We start from the raw sequence: 10243 nt of genomic DNA on the forward strand, positions 1-10243 counted from the left end.
TGGGGGCGTGTTTGAATGAGGCGTTTTAGCCCGGTCTGGATCAGCCTTCTCTTTTAGATAGAATAAATCCTTTTGTGGGAGACTTTGGGCTTTGTAACTCTGCAGATCTTATACATGCACAAATAGCTACATAACACACTAAAGAAAAGGAAGAATAGAAATAGCATCATATGACCCCTTTAACCTGTTAACCTGCTCCCCCCATTTTGGGACTCACAGCTGAAAATGACCTACCTAACTTAAAATGGTAACAGTTCCTGACAACAGTGTGTTACACACACAATTTAGGTATCTTTGGAAAGAAGACACTTTAGGCTTTACTCTCCATCATCCAGAGTTGATCATGCTCAAACAGATAAAAAGTTATAGACCGTGAAGTGCCTTGGAAAAAATTGTACCACACTGAATTTTTTTTTTTTTTCATATACAAATACATGAAATCAGTCCTTGAGCAATCCAGAAAAGTAATGGGTTGAAAGTCACATGTCTCATGAGAATATATTTCGAATTTGAAGAAGATACCATGAAAAATTAGATTCCTGCAGCTATTTTTCTGAGACGATGTCTGGTTCCCCCACCCCCTGTTTGAGGAAAAATAGCCACCAAATGTAAGGGTTCTACAAACTATTTTAGTCATTATACATACCACTGCATACTTTTTCAATTATAAAATAATAGACTGAATCTTAGACATCATATAAGTGATTTATTTGTGCACTAGAAAAATACAATAAGAATAATTTGAGTAATAAAAATTTAAAAAAAAGAAGAGAGAGAAAAAAAGAATTAGCTTTATATGTCAAGTACATACTCTGATTGCCAGACATACAGCATTCACACTGATTGCTGGTCATACAATCAGTAATCACATGCTGATGGCCGATCATACAGATGGTAATCATACAGAAGGCCGGCCATATAGTCAATAGTCACACTCTTATGGCCGTTCATATAGACAGCATTCACACTGATAGCTGGTCATACAGTCAGTAATCACACGCTGATGTGCGGTCATACAGATGGAAATCATACAGATACAGCCACATTCCCCACAAAACACAAACACACACATATATGAAAAATGTTGAATAGGGAAAAAAATAATTATTTGTGCAAAAAGCCGATCGCAAAGTTACGTCCCCATCAGATGACAGGTACGTCACAGCATGCATCACGAGCCGTCACAAGAGAGCGCCAGAATTCAAATAAACAAGATTACACGTATCTTTGACTTTTTTTTTTTTTGTGGATGGTCTCATTCTGTTTGTGACACTGCTACAAAACCATGTTGTTTTTTACTACCAAGACGCAGTTTTTTGAGCGTAAGCTATTCCATAACGGATACTAACAATAACTCTCCCCGAAGAAATTAGATGTAAACAATGGAATAACCATCCATATTACAACGTTGTTTCGTTGGACTAAATGTGCTCTATGGGATGTTGTTCAGTGGACCCTTGCCTTTCTAACTAAACCGGGATTTACAGCAGTGGATGCGAGAAGTGGCTCGAGAAGAAGCACATTAAGGTCACGGAGTGGCCTAGCCAGTCTCCAGACCTCAATACTATAGAAAATCTTTGGAGGTAGCTGAAACTTCGAGTTGCCAAACGACAGCCAAGAAACCTTAAGGATTTAGAGAGGATCTGTTAAGAGGAGTGGATCAAAATCCCTCTTAAGATGTGTGCAAACTAGGGCTGGGTATCGATTCAGATGTTCCAATTCGATTCGATTTCGATTTTCAAGCTCTCAATTCGATTCGATTTCGATTTTCGATTCGATTTCGATTCGATTTTTGATTTCAATTCTCGATTCGATTTGACTATATGAATGAATATAGATTTAATACAAATCCTATATTTATAAAAAATGAACAGTGAACATAAGATTACAAATGGTTAATTAATAGGAAATTAAGAGCCACAAACCTGTATATTAAACACTTTTTATTTTAGGTACACTTGGGTACAATAAAACAAAACCCAACTATAAGGGGGTGACATCTAGTGGATTAGACTAGTAATAAGATTAACGTAAATCTTATTTTCAATGTTTGCGGAAGTAAATATTGAAAAAAATCGATTCGTGGCCTTTGAGAATCGATATTGAATCGACCACATTTAAAAAAACGATATATCGAAAAATCGATTTTTTTTGCCCAGCCCTAGTGCAAACCTGGTGACCAACTACAAAAAGCGTCTTATCTCTGTGCTTGCCAACAAGGGTTTCTGCACCAAGTACCAAGTCATGTTTTGCTTGGGGATCAAATACTTATTTCACTCACTGAAATGCAAATCAATTTCTATCCTTTATATAATGCGTTTTTTTCTGGATTCTTTGGTTGATATTCTAGATTCTATAGATAGTCTCTATACGTTAAAATAAACCTACCATAAAAATTACAGACCCTTCATTTTTGTAAGTGGGCAAACTTACAAAATCAGCAGGGGATCAAATAAATATTTTCCCCTCTGTATCTGAAATTTTTATTTAAGTGCGAGTTAATGTAAGCTTTGTGTTTATATAGGACCACATGAATTTAGTTCTACCTCACCTTTTTTTCCCCCATCTTTTTAGGCATCCCTGTTTTGGAGACAGTGCCCACCTTGTCCCCACTATATGATCTCATCATTAAGAGCCAACTGCACGAGGAGGGAGAGGCCAGTCCTCCTGCTTTGGCCCAATCAATGCGTTTTTATACAGTGAGTATTAGACATTAGATGTTGAAGTTTGAAGTTTTTCGTTTGTAAAGTTACTGTTTGTTGATTCATCTCTCTTTCTCTCTCTCAATAGATAGATGTGTCAGTTTTTATTTAGCTTTTAAGTATTGTCTATATTGACATTATATTTTTAGACCAGGTCAAACAAAAGTTTTAGTGAGCCAAGTTTGGTGAGCAAATGAGTTCTTGTCCATATGCATTTGTCAACTACCCATATGTTCTGAGCAGAACATGATTCCTCTATTGTATAACTAATAAACCACAGTCTATTAAAACAGTATATCATTATGACTATGTCCATCTGATTCTCTGAATGCATTGCCTTTCTGTCTCGTTAGTCTTTACCAGGACAGCAGCATTGTTATTTCCTAAATGGTGATGCTCCAGTGCAGGATGGGAGGTCTCTTCAAGGAGCTTACGTTTCCAAGATTCCCTTCAGACATCCTGCTCAGGTGCCTGCTCTTCTCGACATTATAAGACACCAGGCTGCCTACAACACGCTGATTGGTAGCTGCGTCAAAAAAACGTACATTAAGGAAGGTGGGTGTGTTGTCTTTCATAATAATTGTCTCCATAAGAGCTGGTAGATTAGTAAAAATGCTTTTGCCAGTACTTGATGGAACATTTAGATTTACTGAAAATGCACTACCTATAGAATAAAATATGATTGCATTGAGAAATATGATTGCATTTCAGAGCTCAACGCTAAGGATTATTTCTACTGGCCCGGTCGGGCCAGTGGTTAAAATTTTTACTTGCCCTGCCAATATTTTCACTGGCCCTACCACAAAAAAAATAAAATAGTTGCTGTTGTCATCGTTTTTGTACCCATGTAATATTTTATTCTAATAAATAATCTTATATGATACCAACATTTTAGATACCAATTAAATTTTACATTTCTCGATTCCAATTTAAATACCACAGCAAAAGCTACTAGCCTAACAAATATAAAGTTTAAACATTATTAAAGTGCCCCTATTATGCTATTTGAAATGTTTATAATTTGGTTTTGGGAGTTCCCAACAACAGGTTTACATGCATGCAAGGTCAAAAAACACTTTAATTTTCTTATAATATGAATTTAATTTTATGTTATTTCTCAACTACTCTCAAACTATTTGTTCGAAGATTCATCTTTCCAAAACCCTCCTTTGCATAATATTGCTCTGCTCTGATTGGTCCGATGACCCAGTCTGTTGTGATTGGTCTACTGCGTACAGCGCATGTCAGAATAGGAACGCCCATCACCAATACTGGAATACGACTTATCAATAATACATCCTATTATAATAATAATAGTTCTCGACTCTGTTCTATAAAGAAGGAATCAGAAGGGAAAAGTTGTTTTACACTTATGTTAGCGAACCGGATCCACAGCTTGGTAGTAAAGACCCAAACAATAATGGTATATGCGTTAGCCGAACACACACATAGAGTACTGATAAAGCACTGCAGTTTGTAAACCAACGTATTGCTCCATCCTTTATCATGACTTCAAGTACAACAAACATTCTATATTAATCGACACATTTATAGACAATAGCGAGCCCACAGCTGATTAGCAGAACTATAACGTGAGTTATCCAGAGACTTATAGGTGCACTGACTGTATACACAACACACAAAACTACATATTTTGCACGCTCGACAAAATATCAATGCAACAATTATTAATCATACTTACAGGTTGTGATTTAAAGGAGCACACTTTTTCAAACAAACTGGGCACTGACCAAAGACAACCAGTTTACGAATCCCACGTTGAACTTGCGGAGATTGGAGATGCAGTCATCAGTGAAATGACGGGAACACAGCAAAATGTTGTGATTATACAGCTATGGTATCTTAGTAAAGATTAATTTTAACCACTGATTCTTCACAGCCTCATCCTTTGGAAATGAAAATAAACCAAATTCACTTTCTCAGAGCAGACTTGTTTTTGCATTATATCCACGCAGAACATAGGCGGGCATTATGCAAATGTAAGAATTTGTGAGGCGTGAAATACGCGGAATGGGATTCAAATTTAAAACAACTCATTTCAGCGGTTCTTTCTTTTGAGAGACAATAACTTTATTTAAGATGCACTTCTTTACAGCTTTACAACTTTGCAGACTGTTTACATTCACATACAGCTGCATTGCACACTGCATGAAATGTAATTTTCAAAAATCCATAATAGGGGCACTTTAAAGACAAGAAACAGTCAGTAAATAAGAACAAATAAACAATGAATTGAATATATAGAACAAAGATACAAATTAAATTATGCTTGAGGAAAAACCACAGACGGGCTGAATGAGATGCAAATTCACTCTCTGACAGTAGGTGGCACTTATGGAACAGCAGCGATACAGCGTTTCCTTGGCTACTAATGTAAACAAAGCAGCCTTGTGCTTATGAACACTACTTTAATATGCATTATACAGAGACAAGATAAAAAGAAAACACCATCTAAACTTTTCTAAAAACAGTAATTTCCTCAGAGGTGCATTCATATAAACCCCCAATTAAATAATTTTTCTTCCAATATTTTGCGCACCTTGAACAGTGATCTTGTTCTGCCTGCTACAGTATTTTTCTCTTTGCGTCCATCTTCAGCGTCTCTGGCTCTGTTAATGGCCGTTTACACATTTCATAATATTTCCACACAAATGACATTCTGGAAGATGATTGCAGTGCAGTTTGTGTGCAAGCCCAGAACATAAATCAGTTGAAATAAAACAAAAAATGGGCAGTCGTCTGGTGCATCTATACTCCACTATATATATTAAATATAGATTAATCATTAAAGCTACAAAGTTACTCGATAAGACGGATATTTTGACATACTTTTGTATGTATTTGTCCATTCAAGTTTAAGAATGCGCACTGTACACACAAAACACAGCGCGTGAGTTCTGAATGGAGTTGTCTTTCACGTCTTGCTTGAATGCTTTAAAAACGCTTGAATTTTAAATTAGCAAGACTTAAAAACTCGTGCGAATGATAAACTTTCATGACGATGCAGCAGTGGCCCCATAAGGCCAGTGACAAACTCATCAACTGTCCTGAGCGTCTTTCACGCTGGCCCCGGACCATCAGGCAGTCCTTATTGTCGAGCCCTGCATTTGATTGTATAAGCAATTAATTATTGTGACAGTTATTTATTTAATATTATGTGGTACTTATTTTCTAGTATTAGCAACAAAAATACCTTTTATAAGACTGCAAAAAGCGTACTAGAAATACAAAAAAACAATCAAGCTGTAACCATCATTTCATATTTTTAGCAGATACTCCTGGACTGCTGCGGTTTGAAGTGTGCCCTCTAACTGACTCGAGCTTTAGTGTGTCTTTTCAACACCCTGTAAATGAATCACTTGTCTGTGGTAAGGAAACCACACTTTACATTTAAGTGTTGTTCTACAGCAAACTTGTCTTGGAGGCCCCCCAGCCCTGCACATTTCGTATGTCTCCCTCATCGAACTCACCTGATTCAACTCATCTCATCAGTAGAGACTGCAAGACCTGAATTGGGTGTCTAATAAGGGAAACAAATACAAAATGTGCAGTGCTGAGGGGCCTGTAGGACAGGGTTGAAAACCCCTATTCTACAATGAGAACTAACTTAAGTGTGAGCTTAAGTTATCATAGTTTTGCCTGATCTGATATCTGACTCTGTCTGTTTTTGCTCTCAGTGGTGATGGAGGTGATTGACTCGAGACAGGTAGCCTGTAAGCTCTACAAGGGATTATCTGATGCTTTGATCTGCACTGATGACTTCATTACAAAAGTAGTCCAGAGGTAGGTGACCAACAGATGGCACATGCTTATCTTGAAGACTTTTTGCATTTGTGCTCCTCATACATGCTTATAACATACTAGTGTTAGCAAAATAAAGTATTGATATATAGTGGCAGGAAAACTGTTTAAAAAGAAGTTGAGTTGTCCTCGGGGTCTGCAACAAAAAAAAAATCACCAGGGTCTGTGTACTTGTGAAATTTAAAATGAAAATTAGAAACATGCACATATTTGAAACAAAATATTGAATTCTTTCCAAATTTTTGTTTATGGCCTCTTGATTAAATGGTCTAAAAAGGCTCAATTTGATATTGTAAAAATGTTAATATACATATTTTCACTGCTCAAATTAAACTCCTGGAAATAATTCCTCTCCCATCTTTGTTGCATACTTTCAAGTAAGAATGTAGAACTATATCCTTTTTGGAACCTTACAGAGAGAAGATGCATGACTTTATTTCAAAGTTTTTAACGTTGTTATCATGACTGGTGTTTTAATATGCAAAACCGTATACAAAAACCATATACAAACCATGTGCAAATTAATCTTTCAACACTATTTCTGATCCTGCAACACTTTAAAAAAGAAAAAAGGGTCAGTCATGGCCTAATGGTTAGAGAGTGGGACTTGTAACCCGAAGGTTGGGGGTTTCAAACACAGTTTGAAACAGCCCCTGATTATTAACGTCACAAACACCTAACCAATCCCTTCCACTTGTGGGTTGGGGCTTTTTTTATTAAGTTAAGTTTCTATGTTCAATGTGATTTTGCAACATTGAGCAATGTAACCAATCACAGACATTTCTGTTGATTTCATGAAACACAATGGCCAATTAGAGGTGTTTAAGCACCATAGTCCACATACCTCTCTCTTTTCTCTTTTTTATTTGTATAGCACTTTGTACAATACAGATCAAAGCAGCTTTGCAGTGTTAAACAGGAAAAAGGTGTGTTGATATTGCAAGAGGACAATAGAAAACAGTCAGTTTTTCAGTTTAAGTCATTTTATTGTTGATTCAGTGATGTCATCATCCAGCTCAGTTCAGTTCTCTTCCAATAGTGTCTGTGCAATCAAGTTAAATTCGGAGCACAAATTCCAAGTATGGGACACCATACTTGGCCACACATCACGTCCGTCATCCTTCATACTTGGCCACACGTCACTTCACTTTCACTTTCACTCACTTTTCTCCTTAAACTGCAGTGTACCAAAGACGGTTTCAAAAACACAGTTTGAAACAGCCCCTGATTATTAACGTCACAAACACCTAACCAATCCCTTCCACTTGTGGGTTGGGGCTTTTTTTTATTAAAGGGGTCCTATTATGCTTTTTCACTTTTTCAACTTTAGTTAGTCTGTAATGTTGCTGTTTGAGCATAAAAAAGATCTGCAAAGTTACAAAGCTCAAAGTCCAGTTCAAAAGGAGATATTTTATTTAACAGACAGCACTTTTCAGAAGGCGTGCCTTCATTTGATACAGGAACTATTCAAGCTGTTCATGCCTGACTGGGGAGAGAGGTGTTGTAATGTAAAATATGTGGGAAAATAATGTGTTTTTCGAACAACTTAGTATGAGAGCCTGTTCTAGTACACCCTCCAAACAAAATCAGGACTTTGTAAGAGAGCATAATAGGACCCCTTTAAGTTATTATTAAGTTTCTATGTTCAATGTGATTTTGCAGCATTGAGCAATGTAACCAATCACAGACATTTCTGTTGATATCATGAACACTATGGCCAATTAGAGGTGTTTAAGCATCATAGTCCACTTACCTCTCTCTTTTCTCTTTTTTATTTGTATAGCACTTTGTACAATACAGATCAAAGCAGCTTTACAGTGTTAAACAGGAAAAAGGTGTGTTGATATTGCAAGAGGACAACAGAAAACAGTCAGTTTTTCAGTTTAAGTCATTTCATTGTTGATTCAGTGGTGTCATCATCCAGCTCAGTTCAGTTCTCTTCCAATAGTGTCTGTGCTTTCAAGTCAACAATATTGCCAGAAATTGTGTCCCCAACTAAGCAAGCCAAAGGCGACAGTGGCAAGGAACCAAAACTCCATCTGTGACAGAAAATGAGAAAAAAAACCTTGGGAGAAACTAGGCTCAGTTGGGAGGCCAGTAATCCTCTGGCCAGACGAAACCAGCATGGTGTTGTTTAATTCCAGGCTGCAACACAAGTCATATTGAGCAGAGGACTCGTCTGGTTCTCGAGGTCTTGTGCCGATGGCCGACGAGGTCTTCACCGGGAATCGGTCTTCACCGGGAATCTGTCTTCACCGGGAATCTGTCTCTAGGGATCGTCTAGTTACGTCCACTTACCTCTCAACACGTTTGTTCAGTGCCGAGTTCTGCTTGCTCGTGAATCATCTCATTATAACAAAGTGTAGATGTGATGCAGTTAGGAGATTAATTGTGCAGTGTAGAGCTTCATTGATTATAACAAAACTTTGTGAGATCGTGATGAAGAGCTTGAGTTGACTAAGAGTATTGATGGGGCAGGATGAATCCTGACAGGTTGGATGACTGAATCCTAATGTACCGTATTGACTGGCAAGGATCCTGTATAAATTACGCCTTGCTGTACATTCAATACTCCAAGGGATGGTGCTTGTATCTATTCTAAGATTATCAGTGGGGTAGTGCCAGAACAGGTCTAAGGTGGATTCAGGTACATCTGTTACCATATGTATATGTGAGGCTCTCTGAGATGATTGAGCCTTCTTGCCTCTTCAGCTGTGGTCATGCTCTGGAGGCAGTTATTAACATAGAAACACTTTAGTATGGTGAATAATAATCACCTGGCTCTGTACTGTAAGGAACATGCTTCCATATAGGAAGCAAAGCAGGTGCTGCAAGTGGTGCCATAAGGGAGCACCTGCCACTCATAGGTATTCCCTTCTCGTTTCCCTATCCCTCCAGATAAATCAAAGAATAGGCTTGTCATGCTCAAAGTCGGAGTTGATGGAACATTCCTTTAATATCCCCACTCATAGCCACCAAATATTCTCTGAATCTTATCAAGACGTGGCTTGTCTTAATGCTCCCAAAGAAGCAGTCATGCCAAACCTTTAGAGAAATGAGAAGCATCTCTTAAGAGACCATAATCGCTTAACTGCTTACTCTGTCTGGATTCAGCTTTCTTACCCTTCCTTAACCATTTTCTTGATTTCAGCAAAGTACCACAGAGATAAGAGATTTGGTTCATTCCACATTAGGGCTGGGTTTTGACACAAATTTCACGATTCGATTCGATTCGATTCTCATTCACAAGCTTGCGATTCGATTTTATTCGATTCAGTATCGATTATTTTGTATATGCTGTATATCAGGTACAGTACATGCCAAATTTTCTCAAGGAAAAAAAAGCTAATGCTGCAAAATATACATGAGTCAGTTGGTACTACATTACTATAATATTGAAGGTTAAATTTGACTGATTTTTTAAAATTACATTTAATTACATTTTTAAAATAATAAAGTTACAATTACATAATAATATTTCTACTTCAATTTGTTTGTTTTTTTTAAATATAAACATAATGGTGGCTGTCATAAAAACTTGATGGATTTATTCAAACATAAATTAAACATTGAAAAACAGTAACATTTATAATTAATATGTTATATGGTGCATATATTTAGCAAAATGCCCCTCTCTACAGTTTATTTTTCTGACTAATGAGTTTATGGTCACCGAATATGTTTTTCTGAGGTAAATGTGACATTACGTGACATTGTTT

General features: G+C 37.0%; 1 protein-coding gene across 1 annotated transcript in view; it reads left to right on the top strand.

The window, feature by feature from the left end:
• Positions 1–10243, top strand: part of med1 (mediator complex subunit 1) — a 101356-nt gene that overhangs the window by 48019 nt on the left and 43094 nt on the right. The window contains exons 11-14 of the mRNA XM_016560671.1: positions 2575–2699; positions 3056–3257; positions 5996–6091; positions 6401–6506. Coding sequence (XP_016416157.1) covers positions 2575–2699; positions 3056–3257; positions 5996–6091; positions 6401–6506 — 529 coding nt within the window. The remainder of the gene's footprint in view (positions 1–2574; positions 2700–3055; positions 3258–5995; positions 6092–6400; positions 6507–10243) is intronic.

Source organism: Sinocyclocheilus rhinocerous, unplaced genomic scaffold, assembly GCF_001515625.1.
Source record: "Sinocyclocheilus rhinocerous isolate Xijiao unplaced genomic scaffold, SAMN03320098_v1.1 scaffold1491, whole genome shotgun sequence".
NCBI lineage: Eukaryota > Metazoa > Chordata > Actinopteri > Cypriniformes > Cyprinidae > Sinocyclocheilus > Sinocyclocheilus rhinocerous.